The following is a 27,380-nucleotide window of genomic DNA, read 5'->3' as shown; positions in this document are numbered from 1 at the left end:
AGCTATTAGGCGTTATAAACTCTTCATAAATTAGTTGAAGGCTTAAAGGCCTCAAGTCATTTCTGCTTTTGTCCAGTAATCTCTAACTGCTAAACTGTGGAACACATTGTTTATATCCATCACTATTGCTGGAGATTTCTTTTTCTCGTTTTTACACTTTCAACTCATAGATCTGTCAAGGTCAAAACTAAATTGTATGTCTTTTTGTTTACACTATTTCGGTTGTGGAAATCGTGTTGGGCAATTGAACTATTGTGTAACTTATATTAAGACCTTATACTTGTGATCTCGAAAGCGCCTATTGCTCTTACGATGAAGCCTAGACCGAGTAATGGACTATCGATATGCCCTGGGTATCTTCATTTTTTCTGAGGCGATCTCGAGACTTCAAATTTATAGAACGATTTTCAGTTCGATTTCGCCAAGTACAAGTAGTCTCTCTGTTTTTATTGATCTCAAATTTTGCACACATCTCTTTTTCACCAAGAAACTGCTTATTTGTGGAAACTGCCGATATCGGATCATTATAGCAAAAATGTGGAAGTATATGGACTGATCAATCAAAATCAGAATGTAGATCTTTTTATACCACTCTATGCTATAAAAAATACACCTGTGAAGGGTATTATAGCTTCGAAGTAGCCGAAGTTAACATTTTCTCCCCTTTACCTTTAAGTTAACGAAACTTTAGTTTGCAATAAATTCCACAAGTTAAGTAAATTTCAACTTTAACTACACTTTTGCTTTAAACTTCTGCACAAAGTAAATATTCAAGCGTAACTTTATTTATTGCCACCGTTCGCTTTTATTGTTTTATAAGCCGAGCGATTTAATTTGATGTCAATGCCATGTCAGTACTACCGACTCTTTAAAGGAATTTGGCAAAGACAACAACAACAATAACTGCTAGAAACTACAAAAGCAAATCAAGAACAAATATTGTACCGTAAGTAAGAGTGACAACCCTTGAGAAACAATCTGAGAAATACCTGAAGTGCAAAAGCAGAGAAATAAGTTGCAAGAAAATGCAAACACAAAGAAGAAGAATGTGCAACAAAGGTGAATAAAGTGTTGGCATTGTTGCGTGGCACAAGTGCATAGAATAGGACAATGAAAGCAAAAACAAAAATCTTCTATGACTTTATTCAATTTTATTGCAACTAAGCTTAAGATTTGCGAGAAAACTGTGTGTGAGGAGAGTATGACGTGTAGGAAGAGTTTTAGGAGACAGTAGAAATGTGTGTGTGAATGCAACACTGCGAGAAGGTATAAATGCAACGCTGTGACAGCTGGTTTACACTTTTTTGGTTGTCAATAAGGCTCGGTAAGGCCTCGTAAACACTATATATGGCATTTACTGTACTTAATTGAGAGAAGTTATGGAATTTTGGCTCAGCATGCGGCTTTGCTGGTGGCGTAAATTAAAGTTTGACAACCACCACCTCTATGTCAAACCATTTCAAGCTTGAGTAGCAAATGAAGTGGCAGAAAAAACTTGGCAGCAGCAAAATTTTTGAAGTAGAGAGAAAAAAGAAGCATATAGCATTTGTTTTAAAGATTTCGCACCAAAAAAGTACTCGCCTTGGCGGCAAATTCCCTTGCTGCCAGCTGTAAGCAGTGCAAAAAATGAAATCAAAATAAGCTCTGCGGCTGCAGTGTGCCAGGACACATACTCACGGCAAAAACGCGTCTCACGAACTTTATGCGCATATGACTAGCGGCTCCATTAGCGACATGTGGCGACTTACCATATATGAGAAAAGTACTCATGTGCCATGGTGGCACGGCATGTTTTGGCGCGTGTGTGTGCCTAGAAAAGTAGTTGAGAACGTGATGCTTCGTGCGAAATGGTCGCTGTGCTTTCGAAATCTGTCAACTCCATGGTATAATGTGGCTCTCCAGTTGCGTGACAAGTAATAAAAGCTTGGTTGTGTCAGCTGAAGATGCCATTGTAACTGAGTACCAACCGGCTGCATTTTGCAAGGACGAGACAAATGATGTGGAAAAGTAACTAATGAGCAACACCTGAGGCATTTGCTATATATATATTTTCATAGATATGTACATATCTATTTTGCGATCATATAAAGAAGTAATATCTTTTTCTCAGTTTAGTATACTCTTATATTAAATGTGTTAAACTGAAATCGATACTGGGAAGGTGAGTGAGTTTATGTTAAGACGATAAGGGAAGGTGGAAGACGGATTTTCAGAAATTCAGAAAAAGCCCACTTACGAACCAAATTTTTACTTTCACCAATTCGAAGTAAATTACAAATAAAATCTCTTCTTTGAAGTGTAATATCTACTTATTATTTTTTGTTTATAAACCCGAGAAGAATTGGAAGCAAAAACATGTCTTTAACGAAATCTCTAAACTTAACTTCCTTTCCATTCTCTAAAGTTAACTTCCTTTATTTAGTTTAACACCAGGATGAGGGAAAATACAAGCTGAAAATATTCAGAAAAATTAGATGGTACCTGACTAGCGCGGACCAGCAAGTCGGCAGCACCGAAGCCTGTCTTTAAAAAGTATTCTCATATTGTCAAAGTAGAATCGGGACCAGAGAGCAGTCGACAATGGCAAAGCATGTCTAAGAATGTTTATCCTTTGACCAAAGTATAATATTTCAGCAAAAGTGCACCCCGAAAAGATCCAGGGATATTAATAACAACGCTAGAGTAAAATAATATTGCTTCCAGAAATATAAAAGTATATATGGTTGACAAGAAAATACTTGTCTTAAAATTCTTGAAGTTCAAAGAAAAACTCAATATTTTTGAAAGTTGTTTGGCATAGCTGTCTCAAAATTGATATTCTGTAAATGTAACCAATTAACTTACACAAACGCACTTGATTGCTTCAATTACTGTTGAATTACTCAATGTAATTTCCCCATTAAATAAACCATTACGTAGGCTTTTCCAAATGTCGTGTACTTCGTAAACAAAAGTGAACAAGTGAAACACTTCCTTTACAACAATGCAGATGCTGCTTACTGTCGCTTTAGGCAATGAATTCGAAGGAAGGCAAATGTAATTTTGCATTCATCAAAATCTCATAATTATTTTGCACTAATTAGCTCATGTCATAGCTGTCGTCGGCATTGTTGTTGGGGAGTTTATAATAAGTTTACAAGCATTATGGTTCACGTGAGTCAGTGATATATTTATATTTTTTATGGTTGGCACACACACAGATTCGTAACACACTGTTGGAGGTAAAGAACTTCGTTTTTGGCTTGCTGATTGGTTTGTGCATTCTATGTTAATTATGAATGAGTGACTGCATATAAGATCTTTGTATACGCATACATCTGAGCTAATCTATATAGAACTGAATTTATTTAGGTTTTATTTTGGTTAGTGTATGGTTTTGTGTCTCCCCTTTTTAATTAAGCATTTGCCTCATGTGTGTCGATGCTATGTTATTGCATTTGTTTTTGTTATTTCCATCAACGCTTTTGCGCTACATTTCTGCGTTGTCTTCCTGGAAATGTCTCGGTAGTTGTCTTCATTCATTCGATTCGGCGGGTAGCAGATGCGCATATACCTATCTAAGTGCAGACCCATGTATGTATATATGTAGCTACACGCACGGTAGCAGCAACGCTCGGGGCACATGGAGTGCTTAATTTAGTTAGTGAAATTGACAGATGCCATTGCAAGAGCTGAGTCAAAAAATAATTTATGTTGCGTGTGTGCTTGATTGCTGTTTTCTTTATTGCTTCTGTTTCTTTCACTCTCTCTTTCTCGGTCTCTCTATGTTTTTAATTTTTACAGTGTTCGCATTTGGAAGTTGACTATTTTCGGTATATATGTGCTTTATATTTATTGCCGTTTATATTTATGTGTGTGTACCATATTCAACCAGTATGGAGACCTGAGTTATTTTAGGAAAAGCGAAAGGCTTAAAAAGAGCAGAATACAAAATAAATATGAAAATTTGTCATTAATTTTGCGATTTGAGAATGTGGGCGCTTGTTTTGGAATATAAATGAGTTTATACTAATTTGAAATATTTTTTTATTGAATGGTCTTCAAGGTCTCATTTTAAGGTCTCATTATATGATGATAGTGACATATGGCTCAGATATAATTAATAAACGTGTTATCCCAAGATCCAATGTTAAATTTTGAATTAAAAAAAATTACTTTTTTGGCATATATATCGAATAAGCGAAAATGTGAAGTTGAGCCGCATTTTTTAACTTATTGCAGTCGGCTCGCAAAAACTTAAATGGATTTTCTCGAAACGCAGTTTTTACTTTTCAGAGCCGCTGATTAAAATTGTTAATAAGTGTTAATAATGTAGAGTTTTATACCTAATATATAAGATACATATATTTGGTATCTTAACTGTACGTTTGTGGTGCGGCTATTTTACTTACAATAACATTATTGTCGTAATTGTGCAATGATTAATGTCTGTCACCCGAGGCACAAGTGCTTGGTTATAATATTTTGAGAATAACATGCTGCAGGCGGCAGATACAGAGGCGGCGCAGATGTGGAGTGGGAGTAAAACTTGTATGAGATTTTACAAGTATATTACGTAAACGTCATTATATACTTATTTTGTATGTAACTAAAATTTAATAAAACTAATTAGCAATGGAATACTTTCTCCCTTTTAAATGAAAAAAAGTTTAAAAAAGATTTTTAATTAAGAAATTTTAAAAATATTTTCAAACAAACATTTAACAATAATTATATAACTTCATAAAATACAAAAAAGGATTAACATTTATTATGGGTTTATTTATGATTTTCATCCAAGGCATGTGTATCAAATGTTTGGATAGGTCACTTACACATATTACTCAAAAGTAAACAACAACAAACGGTATATGCTTGATTCACCAATAATTCTCTCAAAAATTTTCCTTTCATTCAACTAACAAGAAGTCAATAAACTATATTTGAGTTTGAGTATTAAATATTTCCTATTACTGTTATATACCAGCGTACATGATATAAGATCCAAGTTTCGAGTATCGTAATACCACACACATACACTACTAAGTTCAGGCGTTTGTCTTGCAAAGTTGTTGCAAAGAAAATGCATTTTTATTCGAAAACTTCGAAATTCGAAAAATTACTTTTGTGTGCACATAGTGGTAAATATAATGCGAGAGAGCGCAAGCGCCTTTTTAATTGAGAGAGTAGCTGCAGCTGAGCGTATGAGAAAGTTGTTTTAAAATACGGGGATGTTTTCTTTAAACTTATGGGAAATTTTATATATGAAAAAAAAGGAGAATTATAAATGAAGATGGTGATAAAAAAAAATATTAATAATATTATTAATAATAATAATAATAATAAAAAATTTTTTCTTTGTTTTTTTTAGACCGTAAGGAGGATTTAAAATGCCTTCGCAGCATAAAAAAAAAATAATAATAATAATATTAATAATAATAATAATAATACCAATAATACTAATAATAATAAAAATAACACTAATAGTTAAAATCATAATAATAATAATTTTAATTATCAGAATAAAAATAAAATTATTTAACAAAGGAATCAAAGTTCAATAATTATTGAAAAATTTTAATAAATTATATATATATTGGATAATAACGGAACATCAAACTCTGAAACAAATATTGGTACTGAAGAAGTTTAGAAAAAAATATAAGATATTGTATATTAAATAGAAAATAATAACGGAACATCTGACCAACCTAGCATAGCCAAATGTTTTTATGGAAATAGTTCAGAGACCTTTATCGGCGCAGGTTTCAAACCCATTTTTTTTTACAAAATGCTGAAAATTATACTCGAATTTTGTAAAAAAAATCGGAAGTCTGATTCTGTTTCCCGATTTAAGGAGTTATATCCACTAGCAAGTCAGAAAAAATCTATTCTTTGAGATTTTTATTTTTTTTGAAGAAGCAGTTTATTTAATAAATAAATAAAAATAATGTGCATTGACAGAGTTTAATGTACTTTAGTAATCGGTGATTAATTTTGAAAACCTATAGTCGCTTTCCAAGACCTCCGCACAAAGATGTCTGCCGGTGAGCACGATTTTTTGAAAGTCGCAAGTGGATATAACCTCTTGATAATTGATTTTGATAATTTGTCGAAAATCAACAATTTTTTCCCACTACTCTTCAACTCCTGCTGACCAACGATTGACTTAAGAGCGTGTATAACTAATACGACTCAGTAATTGATTGTTGTTTGATTAATTTGTCAAATTAAGCGACCACCACTTCGAGCAAATAATGCTGATACTGACAGTTGTAAATGATTGGAAGTTTCAGTTGACATTCGTAAGCGTTTCCAATCAAAAGCAATAATCGCAACAAAAACGAACAACAACACGAGGAAACAGTATTAAATTAACTTCTTTAAATTTATACACTCACAAACCGCGCTTCGTTAATTTGCTACAACGCCAACAACAACAAAAGAGAATAACATAAAATCAATAAGTTTCCAAGCCAAAGCTCGAACAACAACAAACAACATGTAACATCTAGCAATTACAGCAATTAATGCCAATAACAACAAAAACAAATCATGTACTGCTTGTAGTAAGCACCCGCCCACACAACCAAACAAACGGTACATTAAACTTAACAAAACAATTATTGCATGTACAACAGCCACAACAACAACAACAAAACATCTACAAAATAAGAATCAGACACAAAAAAGAAGCGAAAATCCGCAAGTGTGCATACATTTGTTGTATTAGCAGTAGTGTGAGCTTTGCTGTTGTTGTGGCACAAAGCGCAACATGCGGCTGCATCGAATTTCAATTGGAGCAACAACCTGATTGCCTGTTTAAACATTTAAGCGGTTTAATTGTGGCAATTCAATTAAGTGCCACGAAAATGGCGCAACAAGCAGAACTGTGAGAAATAGCAATAGAAAGCAAACATATAACGGTATAAGCGATATGTGCGTGGGTGTCTGAAATATAGTGTTGGGAAGCAATTAAGCCCTTTTTCCGATACAAAAATATTGCAGTATGTGGCAGTTATAGCAATTAATGAAATTCTTTTAAGCTCAAAATTTTTTAGTTTTGAAAATTTTTGAGCTGTTTTCCAAATTTGCTGGAGAAAAGTTAATTTAATGATTTTGAAAGCATTTCTTTAGTATTTTTGATTTATAAATATGATAATTTTTGAAATTGTTTTTTATTTATTTATAAATATGATAATTTTTGAAATTTTCTTTGCCGACTTTTTAAAACCTGTAACATAACAGCAACAATTTATTATAATCTTAAAAGTTTTCAGATTTCATGTGTCTCATACAGCATTCTGCCTGTTAGTACCTAAACTCAGACTAAAATTATGGCAGAGTTTTATAGAGACCGACCATAAAGCTTAAGCAGCGCTGTGTCCAATCTGTCAGTCGCCTAAAGGTATGCTTCGAATACTGTTTTAGGCAATAGAATAAATCGATTTTTTTACATATATGTATGTATAAACGTATCTGTAAAAAGTTTTTAACTCAGAGTAAGCGGCTCCTAAAACTATAAACGCGTTTTTCTCAAAACGCTGTTTTCAGAGTCGCTTCTTCGAAACGACTAGATCGATTGACTTAAAAACTTTACACGACTTTCTTAAATATTTTTGTTATTCTGAAGTATTTCCCAAGTATTTTTAAATAATCGGGCAACTTTGCCTAGCTACTGTTTTTGTTGCCGTTGTTCTCAAAGCGATATCTTTGTAATTATTTGCTGTTATCTTATTTGGAATGAAAGCTTTGCATTTGCAGTTTTTTTATAGAAAACTTTAAACTCTTTCTGTTGCAAACTTTTAGGCTGAAAATATAAATATAAATTTGTTAGAGTATTTTATTCAAGTGTTCCACACCTTATATATTTAGTTTAATACATATTTTAATATTTAGTTTAATACATAAAATATACTTTCGCTGTTTAAACAAAAGAAATACAGAAATAAATATATATATGTCAATTAAAAATCTGACAAATCCGAAAATAAAATAAAATATTGACTTTAGTAGCATTGTCACGCTGCAATCCAGTGTCGGTAGGATAATTACACCTATAACTGTCATTGTCGCGCATAAATTGCCTGCCATTACAACGAACAACGGTAATTGTTGTTAGAGGCGGCAGTGCCACTCCGCTAATTCAAACGGCTACAAAACTTGCCACGTGGAGCAGCCTAAGTATTTACGACAACTTTTTCTACATATTTTTTATTTTATTCTGCTTTATCACTTTGCTGGCGCGTTAACTTTTTTTCTCCATTGTCATGTATTTATGCTCCTAAAATAATTTTTTTATCGTTGAACTTACTTAGCGATTTATACGAGACACAAATGCCGTTTATTCATGCATATACTGTATATGTTTATACGAGTATATAGTATATGACAGTATACATATTTATAAGTAATTTCTGTATCCACACTATTTCCATGTCCTTGTACCCAGTTTATGTATCAGAAATTCATATTCATCTAATATGTAAGTATGCTTGTGCGGCTTGTGTAAATTTGTCTATTTTATTGTTTAATATTTCAGTCCCTTTTAGTATTATTTTCGTGGTTGGCAAGCAGTTAGTTGGTTATAAAAAAAGTTTTGAATTTTATTTGTCTCCGTAAAGTTTTCTTTAATTATGAGCATTTAGCTTGTCAACCGAAGGGGAGAAAGGGTTGGTGAACATATGCAAGTAGTTATATGCTTTTTATTGCTTCAGAAATTATTAGCGTTGTAATGCTTTGTCTCGCGGATATCTGAGTTGAGTTGAAAAATGAGAGTTCAAATATTAAAAAGAAAATCTTAAGAATACCTAAAGTATAATGATTAATATATAGTCAGCTTAGGTTAAGATTTCCTGAGTCGTATTTGATAGACTGTTATGTGGTTGAGATGAAATATCATATAACTACGTAAAATTTTAATAATCGTCTTATCTTGAGAGACAAAGCCTTTGAGTATTTTTTGGCAGGAGTATGCTTCAGGTAGTAATTACTTATTCCAAGCTATTTCTGCTGGCTAGTGGATCTCCCAATTTGATTTAAATATTAAGTAGATTATCACGAAGGGAATATAGAAAGGAAATTCTTCAACTTTTGAACTATTCAAAATAAAGCAAATATGCCAAACAAAACGTGGTTGCACTGAAGATAACGGCCATACCACTTGAATGAGGTTTGCATACTCTCTTGCAAGAATTCAACTTGATAACTTTGTTGTTACTTTTACATTTAAGTTTTTTGACAAGAGAGGAGAAGCGAGCGGGAAATGGCGAAATGAGGACAGTTTACATAAAATTATAACAAAGTTGGCTCCATCGATTTAATTTGTTTTAATGGGTGCAGAGTTTCGAAAAGACAATCAGACAACGAGCGACTTTTCATAAACCCCACCTACCCACAATACGCAAGCGACCTGGCATCGTAAACCGAAAAAGAAATAAAATGGCATCCAAAGAGATGAAACCACTGCGTATCCAAGGCTTATCTATAAATAGATAATACAGCTGGTGCAACTATCTTATACCCACTATCTTTTCAAGAATTAAGGAAACATAGGTAATAGGAGTTCTTTTATGGAATTATCGTACCCCCGTGTCTCTTGAAGAATGAATGAATTGAGAAACGTTCTTAAAAAAAAACCTGACACTTGTCAAATCATAAAACAAAATTCCCGCTCCGGGTTAATGTTACTCGTCTAGAATGTTATATATAAGGTGAGCTTTTCTGGCTTATGGTTATGGTATATGTGTTTCATATGAGCCTGCCTTGAGAGCTTCTTTAAATGCAACTTAGATGCAATACACTTTAAAATTTCCTACAGTTCAACAACCCTTTCGATAAACAGTTACTAAGATAATATTTAATAAAAAGAACAACAACAGCAATTACGTATAAAAAAATTACCCAAAACAGGCAACAGGCTGTTGCGCTCCCCAGCAAACGGAGACAAGTGTGAAGGCATAGCGAGTAGTAATAGCGCGGACAACAAATACTCTCACATGGGCGCTCTTTTGTCGTGAGCTAAGAGAATTTCCCACTATTGCCTACGCTAAATATACCGTTAGAAGCATTTGAGCGCATTTACCGTTAAGAATGTATGTGTATGCTTTTGCGATTGGACTGTGCGCTGGGATATTCCTCAGCACTTTGCCAGGTTGACAGGCCGGAACTGCTCTGGCTGGCTGGCTGCTGCTGTTGCTGGGACTTGGCGTGGCTGCTGAAAATTCAGAATTCAGTATGAAACGACAAAGCGCCGTATGCGCACGGTGAACGAATCGAGAGCGGACAAAGTTTGTGACGTTTATGTGGAAACCAAATTGGAAGAAGAAGCAGCAGCTGATTTTTAGCAGAATCAGCAAAGAAGAATTGTGGGCCAAACGACATAAGTGAAAATAAATATTTGGCGCAAACGAATTGAATCAAGCGAAAATTTATTTAAAAATATTAAAATAAAAAAATAATAAATTAAGGTGTTGAACAGCAAATTCGTTGAAAAATTATTGTGCGTTTAAAGAAAACGTGGAAATAAAGCTGGCGTGCGTTGATGAACGCCCTTACTTGGGCAATCGAAGTGAAGATCTGACGGGAAATAAGCGACAATTTGTCAGTATTCGCAACGTTTACCGAAACAAGTGAGAGTGGAGATTTTATTTCTGGCAAATAAGGGACAAGCACGCACCGAGACTGCAGATTCGACAGCGTCTTCTGATGAGTGAGAATTTCGAACGGCCAAAAATAAACGGTATTACGCGTAAATTACAACAACATTAAAGCAAAACAAGCAATAAATCAAACGCACAAGGTAAAAGCCCACGACGAATGCGCTAAATACATACACACATACATACATATATATTTACACCGATACAAGCGCAGAGGAAAAATTATCTGTTGAATGCGTGAGTAGCTATTTTTGCCGGTAAAATTAACGGTAAACGTATGTGCTAATAGTGCGTGCGTACATTTTAGCTGAGGGTCAAGTGTGTGTAGTGGAAATTAGTGAAAGTTGGAAAATAAAAATCGTTGAAAAAATATTACAATAATAAAAGTTGAGTAGAATACCGCAGAGCAAATAAAATATTTAATTAGAAAATACTTACCGATCCATCACTAACCACAAAACAAAAACAAAAACAACAAAATGACAGCCAATATCTATAAAATGCTCTTGCTGCTATTTGCAATTGTCTGTCTCTGCAGCGCCATGCCCTCCCCCGAACCACAACCGCAACCGGAACCGGCACTCTTGAGCAGCTACAAGCCCTCCTTCATATTGAATCCATCCATCTACACCTATACACTGGCGGAGAATCAGGCACAAAAGCAACAACAACAACAACAACAGCAGCAGCAACAAGCGCAGGTCAAACAACAACAGGAGTACACAAAAACTTTGCTGAGCAATGATATTGACTACAACACCAATAGCAATAACAATGGCAATAGCAATAGCATCAGCAACAACAATAATTACTTCAATTATGCCAGCAACAGTAATAATGAACAATTTAGCAGCAGCAGCAGCAGCTCGAGTGACTCTGCTTCGTCAGCTTATCAGAATCACTATTACACCAGTAGTAAATTAAATGGCGCTTCGATGGCTACACCAACAACCACAACTACCGCAACACCCACTCAACCGTTGCCGGTGAGCGGTTGTCAATTGGATCGCCTAGCTGTTTATAAGGTCGTCTTGCACACATATTGGACGCGTGATCTATTCCCCAAACACTATCCGGATTGGAGGCCAACCGCGCAATGGACGAAAACTTTAGGTGAGTGATACTGTAAGAAAGTGAAAGATTATATGAAAAAGTGAACAATGTAACTAGATAAAGTTGAAGAAAATTTACCATAAATAAGGCAAGAGTTTTTGGTATAATTTCGTTCGTTGCGAGTTATAATTCTCAACAGGTTTATAATTTTTTATGACGATAATTGATTTTTAGCAAATAACTATTATATTCACAATATATCATATATAAGCCATGAATCTGTCAAAAATTTCATTCGCTGGAAGTTGTAATTCTCAACAGGTGATTGTGCATGAAAATTATTCGGAAAAAATTAAGTTCGTAGATCAGATGATTATTTGTGATCAGATGTATGAAATATTTAAAGTTTCAGCTCAATTGAAACACATCTGATGATTTCTTTGTGTTACAACCTCTTCTAAGCTAGGATTTATTCTATATGCAAGCAGTTTTGAAATATAAAATACAGTTGTAAATGGCGTTTTTCTAACTGTTGCTCACATATTGGCTTAATTTCAGTATATTTTTGAAAAACCCAATTTTTAGTAATTTTACATAGATTTTATTCACTTATTTTAAAGAATTGTTAAATTTTGAATAACTTTTGTCATAGACGGTTCTCAGTTCATATGTGCTATATTAGTCCTATCCGGATCAATGTGTTCGGCGAATGTTACAGTGTCTTTGAATATAACTCATGCCAAATTTCGTGAAGATATCTTGTCAAATAAAAATTTTTCCATACAAGAATTTGATTTTGATCGTTCAGCTTGTATGTCAGATATATGCTATAGTACCCGATATTGGCGACTCGGACAAATGAGCAGCTTCATGAGGAGAGAAAGACGTGCGAAAAATTTCAGATCGACATCTCAAAAACTAAGGGACTAGTAGCTGAATAGACTCAGCTTGTCACGCGGATCATTTATATATACATATCAGTTATATATACGGTTTAAAGAAGCGTACACAATTTTTCGGAAGAACCAGACTCGAGCTCTTCGATAAGACCTAATCTAATCGGACTCTTTCGGTATTTTGAAAACCACTTTGTTTGCGTGACCACAAAATAATTTAGCCTTTTTATCTTTCTATAAGTTATTTCCAATGATTTCTAGCAGGAGATGTTTGAAAGACAATGTAATTCATTTTATATTCTCGTGTTTATTGTTTCTCTTTGTTGATATTTTGAGCAATTTCTGCAATTCTGCTTTTTTTAAAACTTTTACCCTAACTAAAGAATTTTTATAAATAGTTTAGGTATATATTATATATGTATGTATGAGTGGCGAAATTGGAGATTTAACACATTTCTGAAAGCGTATACTACATCTCTCCACTACTCTAATTTTCTATTCTCTCTTTTACGTAATATGACTTACGCAAACCGAGATTCACCCATAACCCCTTTCGGACCCATAAACACGACAATTGAAATGTTATTGCCAGTCATTTTAAGATTATTTCATATTTTTAAACCAATAAAAGACATTTGAGAGCGAAATAAAAAGTAGAACAACAGAGCACAATATAAAAACGAAAATTTCAAATGCCCAACACGAAGCGCAAAGGAAACTTGAAAACGGCAAAAAACAGGAAAAAGCTAAAACCGAAAATATATTTAGGACAAAAAGCTGGCAGAAATGTGAAAACAAGTGAAAGATATGGAATTGAAAGCAAACGACATGCCAAACGAAGAGGTTGACGAGGTGTGTGCCGAGGCACAATTGCAGGATACACGGACGGACACTTGAAATAACAATGTGCCATTTATTTACAGAAACACGCAGCGATGCATTGCAACAGTGACGGCAAAAAAAAACGCAGTGGCAAACGGACAAAGACAAAAATGGGGAAATGGCGAAAATAAACAAAACAAAGGGACAAATGGTGAATGGCAAGAACTAGAATATATTGTATATGTGTGGCACATAAAGCACAAATATAAAACTGGCAGCCAGCAACAAAAGTTTGCAGAATGCGCTCGTGTGTATTGTGGGCGGAGGCGTAGAGAGATATAAAACTAGTTTGCTGTAAAAGATGAAATGTTTGTAGATTTGGTGTGGTGGTGTGCAGCAGCGGCACATAAAGCCGATGTAAGTCTTTGGAAATTGTGTTAGAGCCGCACGGGTGCGAGTCTAAGTGTGGTTAAGTCTGTGTGTGTAGTTGTGTTTGTTGGCTCTAGCCGAAGCTTTGCGCTGACGGAGTTGCAATGCAAGGAAGTGCAATATTTTTGAGCGTTTGTCAGAGTGACAAGGCAACAAAAACGAATACGGGGATACAACAAGAAATGAAGAGAAAAGCACAAAATGACAAAAGTAACAATGACAAAGGAAACAACATTCGACATTTACAACGAAATTGCAATTTCAGTCAACGCAAGCTGCAAGCAATTTCATTGGGTTCATTGCTTTTACGGGCGTTTTTGTTATTGCTGTTATTATGTTGTTGTGGTGAGATGCTTTTGGCGCTGCAAGAATTTATGACAAACGACGCACGGAAACACAAGCAGCGTTAGTGCCCCCAGCGCATGCAGTTGACGCAGTGCAGCGCACAGATCGCAACACAAAAATACGAACAAACAAAAAAAAAAAACACAAAACATAAGAAAGAACTTTAACTTCTGTTGCATCGAAGCTATAATACCCTTCACAAATACAAAAAATCCCTAAAGAACTTGATTCTGATCGATCGGTTTGTATGGCATCTATATGCTATAGTGGTTCAATCACAACAAGTTTTGTAGATTGCACTGATGCCTTGGATAATAATCTATGTCAAAATTTTGCGAAGATATTTCAACAAATAAAAAAGTTTTCCATACAAGCACATGTTTGCGATTGCTCAGTTTATATGGCAACTATATGCTATAGTGATCAGATATTGACCGTTCCGACAAATGAGCAACTTCTCAGAGAGAAAAGAAGGTATACAAAATTTGAGATCAATAACTCAAACACTGAGGCACTAGTGCTGCTAGCAGTTTATACATGTATATACTTTATAGGGTCTCTGACCTTTCCTTCTGGGTGTTACAAACTTCTTGACGGCTTAATATACCCTGTTGAGGGTATAAAAATATAAAGCATGCATGCTGCCACAGTGTGCAACATTAAGTTGAAAACAAAGGATATTTGCAGCAATTGCAAAAAATTATAGTCAATCTAAAACAACAACAACAATAGAAATAAAAAAAATCTTCCGCTGCAAACTACACGCTGTCAGCAGCAATAAATAGCAGCGTGCTGAGTCAGTGCGCACGCAGTTTTTTCAGTCACTAAATTTCTTAAAATGTTGTTGTTGTTATTGCGTGGAATTTTACGTCTTTTTGCAGCACTAGTATCGAATTTATTATTTTCATTTCTCTGGCTTATTTCTGCCATTGTTTTGCTGACTTTGTGTTGCTTTTGTTTTATTATTTTCATTTTGACGAATTTCTTTTGGCGTTTGCTTTGCGAAAATTGTCAGGAAATCACATTGAAAAATTGCAAAGAAATTTCACTTAATATTTTTTTAGTGAATCGTTAAGGGCTTTTGGGGATTTAGATAGAAATGCCGTGACTTACAGTGAAATATTGCGCGCTGGTGATAGCGCCTTATAACTGTATATATGTATTTGATGGCGCGCTGAAGTTTTGCCAAAATTGTTATGGACTTAGTGCGTGAGAGTGTGTTAGACAGAGAGGGAGAGCGGGCGCGCGTAAACAGGAAATCAGCTGGAATACGTGCAACGGATGTTGGGAAAACGCTTTAACGGCTAGCCCCGCGGCTGTTTATAATAAAATAGAGAATATTAAAACGAGAAACTACAGTAGTCGGTGTATTTAGCAAATTATTATTATTTTTTGCTTTAAAAAATGTGTGAAAATTTGAGAAATCAAACAAAAAGTCATTATGACACTAAAACACAATTTATTATTATTGTTTTAGCTTTTATTTTGAAAAGGACTGCGAAAAACATACGTTATGAAAATTTGAGCTAAAGATGATTTAAGTTATCTAATATTTTAATAAAATTATACTTAAATTGTTCTTATTATTAAAATTTTTTATTTTTATATCAAAAGTATATCGAAGTTCAAGCAGCGAAAAATATTAAAACTATTCTAAATTTTTCGAATAATATTTCTAAAAGTAGTTTTCGAAGCAAATTTTTTAAAATAGTTAGTGGTCGGATTTTACTACATCAAAATTTCGTCGAATTAGTGAAATATACATCTTATATTATATAATAACCAGACCAGGGCCAAAGTCTTTGAAAATGGTAAAAAGTGAAGAAAAACCAAGTAGAATGAAACGCGTTGAAAATGAATCGAATATAACAGAAACTATTAACGGGCGATATGCGGTCTGGAAGTGGAAGGGAGGGTAGGTATTTGATTGTTTCAGGATAAAAAACGGCTTATATCGATTTCGGGAAGAACTACGACTCTTTTGGGTAAAAATCAAGTGGCAAAGTTGCAGCTAATGAACAATTTTTATATCAACACTTTTTTCACATAACCTCAAAATTTATGCCAAAAATGCAAATAATTAAGTTTATGGTTTTTTATTTCTATATTTTACAAAATTTATTTTCTTACACGAAATTCGGCGTAAACTGATCTTTTTATGATTCAAATATATTTTAACTTATTTGTTTTAAAATTTTTATTTTGCCCGTTATATTAAATTAAGATCGAAAAATAATGTTAATTTTAAATCGAAAATTCTTACATCACTTACTTATTTTAACAAATTTGCGAGATTTTTATTTGTTAAAATCTTTACTTTTTGATCGTAGAAATATAGGTATATACATTACTATGATAATTTTTCTCACAAAATGCAAAAGAGTCCCCTCTAAACGATTCAAATTTGCTTTTTTTTACAACTGCTATTACGAAATAAACTATAGAGGTACAAAATAGCCTACTTAGAGATTTAAAAATTTTGATATAATATAATAATTTTTATAAATATAATCAACGTATTTTTGGAAGATTTTTTCAGCTGTATTTTTAATATGTTAAATTTTTGCACAGTAATTTCTTAACTAATTTCTAAATATGAAAAACTGTATCTTCCTCCACTCACATCCTCTAATAAATGTTTATCAAATTATGCACTCTAATTTTCCACTCATCTTCAGCTTGCCTGCTGTAGTTCAGCTTCCAGAAAACTTGATCACCGACTCTGTTTTCTGTGCCCACTCCACTCTCCAACTGAATTTTTTCAGTCTTTTATCGCAACATATTCATTTCCTTTACCACTGGTGCATTGCCGCTTCAAAGCAAACATATCAGGCGCTTCATGCTCGCTTATCTGCAAATATTGTGTTTGTTTGGCACAATTGTGTATCCTGCTGCACACACATATATTTCTGCTTCAAGTGTATACTCCAATGCGTGTATGTATGCACCTCCGCTGCGGCACTCATCATTCTTTTGACACAGCTCTCCTTAGCGACTGGCAGTGGCTGACTAAGTAGAAATCTGTGTCATTCTTTTGTTTGTTCACTTCATTACTGTTGGCTGGCAGCAAGTACATTCGCTCTAAAGTCGGTCGTTTTACGTGCAATTTCGTGCATACGACGGACCATAGCGGTACGCGGTGGCGTATGAGTAACAATTTTCGGTGATTGCTACATGCAGTGCTGCTGTTAATTTTTTGTGTACATATTCTACACAAGTGTGTGTGTTGGTTGATATATAGTTGGAGTTGTGTGTGCGTAAATGGATGTATAAATGAAAAAATGATTTAATTGCATTTAAATAAAAAATTAATTCTATTGAAATGTTCTTTTTTCTTAGTTTTTTTTGCAAATCACTTTTGTCTGTGATGGATTCAGTATAAATACGTCAAAGATGCAAGAAAGGAAAATAAAGTGAAAGCACTACTAAAATACCCAAATCCCAAATACATAAAACAGCAACCATCTGACAAGCAACAGTCAAACAATTGACAACCAGAACAATGAAATCAGACAGTGAAAATTACAAAAAATGACGCTGATATAAATAGGAGAATGCCAGACTATGAGAAATTTGGAAGTTTTTTTATCTGAATGCGGAACTACGTGTGTATAAATTAAGTAAAAAAAACTTCTTTAGCAAAATGTGATAAATACGTATACATAATACCTCAGTTTTTGAGCTATCGATCAGAAATTTTGCACACATCCTTTTCTCCTCAAGAAGCTGCTCATTTGGCGGAATCGCTGTTATTGAAATACTATAGCATGTCGCAGCCATACAAACTGATATATCAAAATATAGTCCATGTATGGACAACTTTTTGATTTTACAAGATGTCTTCATGAAATTTAGCACAGATTATACTTCAAGTCGACGCTACCATCTCCGAAAATATTATTTAGATTAGAGTTCTATAGCATGTAGCTGCCATACAAACTGATCGATCCCAATCAAGGCAAATATATTTTTAAGCCGTTTCATTAGATTCAAAATGCAGCTGTGAAGCATTTAGCTTTGATGCAGCCGAAGTCAATGTTTTTTTTTTTTAATAATTTTCTATTAAATATTTTTTAAATAATTTTCTATTAAATATTTTTTTAATAATTTTTTATTAATTATTTTTTAAATTATTTTTTCTTATATTTTTAATTTTTATAATATTTTTCACTTAAATTTCACCAAATCAATTAGTATATATTTATTTACTCTTTCCTATTTCACCTTCTACCACTATTTCCCTCAACTGTCGCTTTAACAATATTGCCGCTTTTTTCATTTTCATTAATTGAAGAAGAAGTAGGGCCAGAAAAACACCCCCTACCATCACAAATGAAGAAAGAAGAAATAAAACCGTTGCTGTTTTCCGCATTATCGCGTCGCTGTTGCAAGATAAGCACGTACAAAACGCATTTCTTAGCCGGACTTCCTTACGAGACTACAGTCACACACACACACACACACACTTGCGTGCTACACTACTCATACGAATATGCACGCCTTTATTCATACAAATAACTTGCCGCTTATAAACATATTTGTACGCTAATCTACCACAATGTCGACTTAGCATGTGTGAGGGATATTTTTTATTTCTACACAAATGTGCATATGCATTCATGTATGTATATGCTTTTGTGGCGGTATGTGCAGTAAATTCCTGATGACGGTAATAGTTTTGTGCGGAAAAGGAAATGTTGTTGGCATATATCGTCAACTTGAGAATGTGAGCAAAGATATGGTATTATAAATATATTTGGATTTGAATGCACAAACCACGGTAGATACAAATATACATACAAATATTCAGTTAGATATGTGGTAATGTGTGTTGTGGTGAGGTGAGGTGAGTTGTATGCATTTGTGGTTAGCTCAGCATGGAAGTGGAAATGCTAGCTCCAGTTATCGCTGTACGAAGCAGCTAAGCACATGAAGATATACCATATATATGTTTTACATATACATATATATATTATATAGGCAATTTTTATAAGTTTAGATAGCCGTATTGAGGTATATTTATATCGCAAATATTGGTTTGTGGCAATATTTGGTTTGCACATTTTTAAATCTGTAAAATTTGAGGTTATAAATAGTCTTGAGTTGTATTCTAATGAATTTTGAATGTTTTCCGGTCCAAACTAGTTTTTTATTAATCTTTAATATCGATAAGAATATTTTCTCTATATAATTACACAATCATATGTACCGAGATTCTTTTCGTAACCAACCTTATTTCAGTGATACCGAACCGAGTTTCTCACGATGTTTAGCTGCTGAGCAATAGTCCTTATATGACGGTTGGAATCGAACAATTCCATTTTTTTATCGATATTTTTGACAATTAGCCTGCTGTCTTTGGCATCAAAATTACCGGAACGGAATCGACGAAAACAAAATTTCTCGTTTTCGGCTGTTAGTTTATCAGAACCATAAACACTATACATATTTTCAGCTGCCCGGCTTGTGTTTTCGAATTTGTCGGAAAAGCTGTAAAATATAGCGTATTTTCTGTTTGTTTTGGTGTGCATTTTTGATGCGCGCTCAAGCAATACTGAGTCAAGTTGTTTGAGAAGTTGTTTTAGTACCTATTATTCTAACGCCATATAACAAAATTCGATCGCATATACAGAACGCGAGATATGGATTACTAAATGCATTTACTGAAAAATTATTGATTTCTTATTGTTATACCTTATATATGTTTTTATACGAGAATTTTGTTTTAGTATTTAACACGGTTTCTATAAACGTATAGAATTTCGGTTTCATAGTTATATTTGCCACAATTTTAACTAATAATAACTGTTAATTAAGCGTTAAAAGCTATAATTTTCAATCATTTTAAAATTTCGGCATTAATTACTTTATTTTATAAATATTTTGGTTAAACATTAATGCTGAAATATTAGCCACTAATAGCAAATATTTAATATTGCTGATCGAAATTATATAAAATAAATTCATTTAATTTGTAAATGCGTATAAATCGAAATAGTGTTGACTTAATTTTTAAATCTAAATAAACAATACAAATTGCCACATTAATTCATTTAGTATAAATACGCATGTGAGTGTGTGTGTGTGTAAACACAAATTAAGTATGATGCATGTCTGCGTAAATTGATTAAAAACCGCATGCAAACAATCACATATACCATATACATATGTAGATATGTATGTAAATAGGCAAGAAAAGCATGCGTTTATGTGGCTGTGAGTATGTAGTGGTGTGCGTACGCCTCTATTAAACACATTCACGCAAAGCACACACAACTAATGAGGGTAATGCAAACAATAATGCATGTAAACACGCGTGTACCACATCAACGCATGCATGACATGACTATTTTTTGCCTGCCCTCGCTGGAGTATGCGCTGCGAGTGTGTGTACGTGCTGCCTGAGCGTGTGTGTGTACATTGTAAGCCACCTTTCAGTATTACGCCTCGACATTTGTGCAAACATTACTAAGCCCACGCGCGCTAACCAATCAATCGACTATTGGATATATGGTATACATAGCACTAGCGGGTTAGCAAATGCTAGGTGAGTTGAGTGAGTTGAGAGAGTTGGGCGAGTGTGTGTGTTTGTGTATGTAAGCGTGTTTGAGGTTGGTTGGGCGTTCCACTGCCGCCCAGTTATCAATTTTCAATTTATTATAGCCAAGGTACCAGGCACAAAGGCCTTTCCGACATGTTACATAACATCAGTTAGACAGTTTCACTCTTCATACACACATGCACACACTCACAGGTGCATACGCCAGTGGAATTTATGCGCACTCACGCGCTCACACATTTGTGCATATATAAATATAGACATGAATTTATGCATACATTTTAACACATAAGCATATTATAAACACACATACATATATACATATATATACGTATATATATTTATATGCTTGTAAAATATGCATGACTGCGCAAATAACTGCGGCAAGTTTGTGAGCTTTTGGTTGCTTACTAGCCAATCGCTTACTTTTTCACGCCACCAATGGGCAAAAATATAACAAATACAAACAAACTGTTTCATAAATAAAAAATAATCTTAACTACAAGCTATAGTACCCTTCACAGTTGCATTTCTTATAGCACCAAATAATATAAAAAATCTTTTTCTTGATTTTGATCGTTCAGTTTTCTTGACAGCTATATGCTATCGTGGTTCGATCTGGACAATATGTTCGAAGATTATAGCTGTACCAAATTTTGTGAATATGTCTTAACAAATAAAAAAGTTTTCGATACAATAACTTGATTTTGATCGGTCTCTTTGTATGACAGCTATATGCTACAGTGGTCCGTTAATGACGATTTCGACAAACTAGAAGCTTATTGGAGAGGAAAGGAGGTGTGCAAAATTTCAGATCGATATCTCAAAAACTAAGAAATATATTTATTATTTATTATATCGCTGATCAGGGTATAAAAATATACAATACATATGTGTGTGTGTGTGTGTTCATGTCTGTTTCACTGTAACTACAGACTTGCTCTTCCTGTTTAGCTTAACTTTTTACTGCCAGCAGTGACATAACTTCGATTGGCTTTTGCTATAATTTTTCCATGCAGCTTTTTTTGCTGCTTTGTTGTGCTATATTTTCCAGCATTTTTCCACTCTTTGCATATTTTACTTGGGGCAATTTTGCAGTTTTCCCTTTTAGCCTACTTTCGCCTATGATTACTTTTAATTACTGCAATGGCTTATAATGAAAAGCGGCTGCACTGAAGCAGAAAAATGTTACAGTCGTTGAAGAGCACAGCATACATTTAGGTGCTGATCAATTTGTTTTAAATAAAAAGTCATGTTTTAAACAAAGTAAGGTTAGGTTGATTATAAAGTTGGAGAAAGAGAACCATTATGACGACAGTAAGAATGCCAAGTGTTTTGAATAGAGAATGCTCGTTTAAATAAACAGCCTTAATAACGAGTTTTGACTCATTTTGACAATGTTACAGCCAATTTTCACTATAAAAAAGTTGATTTAGTAATCTTATTCTTTATTATAACTGGCAGGAAAAGGGTTTTCGGTTTCTCTATAGGCTGAAATAGTAAGTTGATGCAAAGCGAAGCATAATTTCGGGAGCTGATATATTTTTTTGTAAATAAAAAGTTTTATATTAAACAAGGCTGGTAGTACCTGGAAGCAAAAGCAACTTTATGATCACGGCACACATTTTAATAAGATATTGGTGATTCAGTTACTTCCCTAACCTGTTAAGAATTCGTGTGCACTTGGCAACCTTCTTATAATTTTTTATGTAACATCTGACTCTTCAAACTTAAAATATATTCTCAAACTTTTATATACAATACATATGTCAAGAAAATTTTGCACAAAATCAGGTGGAAACTCTATAAACAAATCGTTAACAATATATTTACATGCGCCATGTATACATCTATCGGAAGATTTCACAAAATCTTTGAAATATTTATTATTTATGAATTTTGAAACATGCCCAACAAATAATGAAAAAATTGCCCAATTTAAGCAAAATTTTTCGTATTCATTGAATTATGCAAACTGAGCACACACTTCAATAAAATTTCGAATGTAAACTCTTTGCCTGTGCATATACTAATATTTCTTAATTATTAGTTGTAATCTTTTATTATCATCATATTAAATTTCTCACATATTTGCATAAATATTTTCAACCGCATACTTAATTAAAGAACTCAAGCCGTTAGAACTACAAAAACAAAATCAAATTTATATTCCAATTTTCCTGTCTCTTTTCAGTAATTATTTCTTTGCACGTTATTAGCCTAGAAAATAAATAACTAATTTTAGTGCAACACCTAAGCGAGAAACCCAGCTGTGTTGCATAACTTTGATTTTTCTGGCTATAAATTCATTGCATAGCTATTTTTTCTAATATGCAAAATAATCAGACGAAAAACACGTTTAGCCTAAATGTATGCTTTGAAAAACTTCTCGTTGAATTACAAACTTTATTTTCATTAAATTTCAAAGCAGTCCATGTGTAATATTTAAATTACCATCAATAAATACTAATTTAAATTGTTAACTATATATTTTAGAAATATTTTTTTGTTATCTGAATTAAATTTTGAATTTTTTTAAACAGATTGTATGTTTTTTGCCTCAAACAATCACATATTTAATTTCTGCTTTATTAACTAATTCAGTCGTTTTTTAGCATACATTAACAAAAATATATTGGTCGCATCACTGTTTGATTAAACTTTTTGCTATTAAGGTATATCATAGTAATATTGATTAGTATTATATACTAAACGCATATTACTCTCTAATGGAAAAAAATTTTGCCAACTCTTTTTATATTATTGGTCTTAATTAATTATTTAATTAATATTGCTGGTATAGTGCATTGTTTTTTGTTGCAGAAAATATATGTAACATTGTATTTATTGTAAACCAAGCTAATTTAAATTTAATTAGAATATAATTATAAAACATATTGTCTAAATAACAACTTGTGATATACAGAGGAACAACAGAGGTAGACCTTAACTACCTTATAGGCGTTTTAGGCATTTTAAATTTGTATTTACTTAATTAGTAATTTGTCTTGATTCGGAGGCTATCTGATAATATTATATGAGTTTCAATAGATTCAAAATTGAGTCTAATTTACAGAAGTAATGCGAGGACTTAACTCATTTATAGCCGTCTCAAACAGTCCTTAATTATATTTGATTTTAGTTAATAAATTGTCGCCATCAGACAAGATTCAAATAGCTCCCTAATTGAGTCTAATTTACTAAATTAATGTCAGAGGGAGGGCTTAACTCCTTTATAGGCGTTACAGACAGTCTTTAATTATATTTTAATTTAGTCAATTAGTTAATTTTCTTGACCTGATAAGATTCAAATGGCTTTCTAGTAGAGCCGTCCAACAAGCCTTAAGCCTTTTTAAAGTAACTATTTTTAAATATTTTCTATATTGAGTTAATTAGTCTGCAACTAAAGTTCTTTGTTTACAAATTTCATCACAAAATTTAGACCGAGGCATATAAAAAGCTTACTTCTTCAAATTACTTTATGATATAAATGAATAGGTGCTAGAAAAGATAAAAAATGTTGCTGGCGATAACCTTATTTAAAAATAAATTATTGAAAAGCAAAAAATATTAGTTACACACTCAGCCCACTAGTTTACTGTATCCAATACCTTTAACTCCACATTTAACTTTTATTTTTATTTCAAATGAAATCCATTTATGAATGTTAACGCACCCTTAATATCAATATAATGTTTCCCAATTTTTGTTCTCAATTACTTTTACACTTCATTCAAAAATTTTCCTCCCGAAAAAATTTATAGAATTTTTCTAGAGTAGTCAATCGTGACCAGCGACCTTTCTATTCGCTAGTAATTATATGTATACATGTGTACTAACCAATGTGTGAAATAAGATATGATATCAGCAAACATTTGTTTAACATTTATGTTTATGAAACACACAAAGCAGGACTCGTTGACAGCGCCAGATGGAACACTGGCCGAGGCATTAGCCTTGGGGTGGAAACAACCACTATTTTTAGCGTGTTAATATGATCGTTATGTATACTCACACAAATGTACACATATACATTCATAAAAGGCAAACAGTTAGGAAGCGCTCTCCAGCTTATCCACTGAACAATGTGCGCTAATTCTGTGTGTTTGTGTATTGAATGCTTTTCTGCGCACTTGCGGTCAATTCAATTGTCCTTTATGTCAACTTTGTGCCACTTTCGAACAAAGACAATACAAACAAGTAGACGCGTATATTTGTGTATATGTGTGACTCCTATCGCCATATACTCGCAAAGTTATTACATAAAAGCTTGGTGGTTACTTGTTGGTCGACTTATATCCTGCGCTTCGTTGAAGTGCAATATGGACGGTGCTAAGCTTCCCAACACACCATTTTATACGTTATGTTTGTAAGCATGTGTGTTTGTGGTTCTATTTGATTTGTACTTATATTTGCTTGATATTATTTTCAACTTTTTTGTATTGTTGGTCACCCTATCCAATTGATTTCAATTTAGTTAAGCCTCAAGGGCGTTCATGTGCGTCTATATTGTGGTGAAATTTTGCTGTTTTCTCGACGTGATCTATGGCGTACATAACCTTGAGGGTTTTGCAATTAGTTGTTGACAATTATTTATGCAGGCGAGAGTGAGCTGGTGGCTAGACAGCTAAGAATGCCATAACAGGGTGGTACAGTACAGAATTATTTTTTTTTTTTTATCTTTTTAGACTTTCTGGCCCAATATATCTAGAGTAGTATTGTTCAGGTAGTATCCACATTATAGTAATAGTAGATAATTTGTTCTTCATTATAGCAGATAAGCTATTAATGAAAGTTTACAAAGCGCGCTTAAATATCTCACTCTCTGGATTTTACCAAAATTAATGCTATCAAATAAAGCCTGAACGTACTAGTTGAACTCAAATTCGATATATTGCATTGACTCTGCATTGAATATGTTTTAGAAATTCTTACTTTTATATTTACACATGGTAAAATATATAATTTTTTCCACTAAAAGATGATGTTAACAGCTGTCAAGGTTGACTAATGACAGCTGACAGTGTCCGAAAATTACAGAAATAATTCAAGAGCGCTGCAAACGGTTTGAGGAATGAAAAACGTTGTTAAAGCGAATAAAACATATAGGTTTTAGAGTAGTAGAGTTGTGATTACTACAAGCTGTTTTTGCTAGAAACTTTGTCTATAAACCATCAGAAACACGTTTTTCTTATAATGTAGAAAACAACTTATATTAATTTTTGTTTTATGCTTGACAACCCGTGTTGTCAGAGCTGACAGCATAAAACTTTTATTACATGAATTCTCTTTGCATAATTTGGGAGAAAACATGATCTTTATGTTTATAAAATGTTTGAAATTTAATTAATTGAAATTTTGTTGTGATTCCCTGTAAAAAGAAAAAGAATTGGTTCTCTCGTAAGCTAAATCTATACGCCTCCTATCAGCGACAAATTTGATACTCATGAAAGTGCTAGATACTCACAACTTCTTCTCATACTCCGACTTGTTGAGCATAGAGCATCGGAGCTAATTTAGCTTCGGCTCGCACATATTTATACTCCGTCATCATCTATAAACTGAGCTATAAATTTTATTATAAATTTGCAAATAATTTAAATGATAAAACGCACATATATAATAATAATTTTGCCAGCGTAATCCTTTTTACGGCTGCCTCAAGAGCCAGAGAGAAAGTTCGTATATGCCGAAAAACAAAAATGCCTTTTTGAAACTTTGCTGGCGTATGTGTATAGGCATACGCTGCTGTGCTTTGACTTTTATGTAGCGGATTAATTTTCCCTTTATTTATTTGCGATTTAAGCGAAAATTTTCATATATATGAGCGCACAAAAACAATACGTAAAGGGACTAAAAGAAGGGGTCAATTGCATGGGTTTCATGTGTCGACCGAGCCAAGGCCATGTGAGCGCATGTTTTAGTGCTTTTTATGTCAATTATTTGGTCCAACATGTATGTAAATTGATATATTATGTTTGCATTTATATTATAGCATACATTTTATATATATCGGAAATTACATTTCGAACTTTTTGGCTCTGAAGCTTATGTATGGCTTTCGCTTTCAAAGCAGTGAAAATTAATTATCTCTACACACGCTCATCCACTAAATACTGTTAGCTGAGACACTTTTTATACCGTTCATTGCTTTATTACCAAGTCTAATAGCTACTCCCTGCCGCACTTTCTCCTCTCACCTCCATAATCCTCTCCTTTTGCTTGCCCTTTAACGGCTGACCGCTTTTCGTTTTGGCGATTGCATTTCTCTTTCTCATTCTGCCTTCACTTTTAATGCCATTTATTGCTTGGCTATGCAGGTTTACAAAGTTGGCTTTTAATGTCACTTTTACCCCCGAACTATGTTACGCTGGATCACTTTCATTGGCTTTAAAATGGCAAAGCTTTGCAATATTATAAAGAATGTGTGCGTGTCGGTGCTTGTGCATGTATTCATGGCAATGTATGTGTTTGTATTGGCGAGTAATCGTGGTTTAAGCCATTAATACCCACTGCCAGTCTTTGCTGTCCGTTTATTTTATTAATTAAAATTTTATTAACTTATGTCATGTGCGCTCGGCCGTTCAGCGTTTTATGTTAATTATCGCAAAAATTCTTCAGTGATTTAATGAATTT

General features: G+C 33.4%; 1 protein-coding gene across 1 annotated transcript in view; it reads left to right on the top strand.

The window, feature by feature from the left end:
* Positions 1–10,129: 10,129 nt before the first annotated feature.
* Positions 10,130–27,380, top strand: part of mspo (M-spondin) — a 129,735-nt gene continuing 112,484 nt past the window's right edge. Inside the window, exon 1 of the mRNA XM_036374628.2 lies at positions 10,130–11,753. Within this exon, the coding sequence (XP_036230521.2) occupies positions 11,120–11,753 (634 nt within the window). The 5' untranslated portion in view covers positions 10,130–11,119. The remainder of the gene's footprint in view (positions 11,754–27,380) is intronic.

The sequence above is a fragment of the Bactrocera oleae genome, chromosome 4 (genome assembly GCF_042242935.1).
Source record: "Bactrocera oleae isolate idBacOlea1 chromosome 4, idBacOlea1, whole genome shotgun sequence".
NCBI classification, from domain to species: Eukaryota; Metazoa; Arthropoda; class Insecta; order Diptera; family Tephritidae; genus Bactrocera; species Bactrocera oleae.
This window is presented reverse-complemented; position numbering and strand designations above follow the sequence as displayed.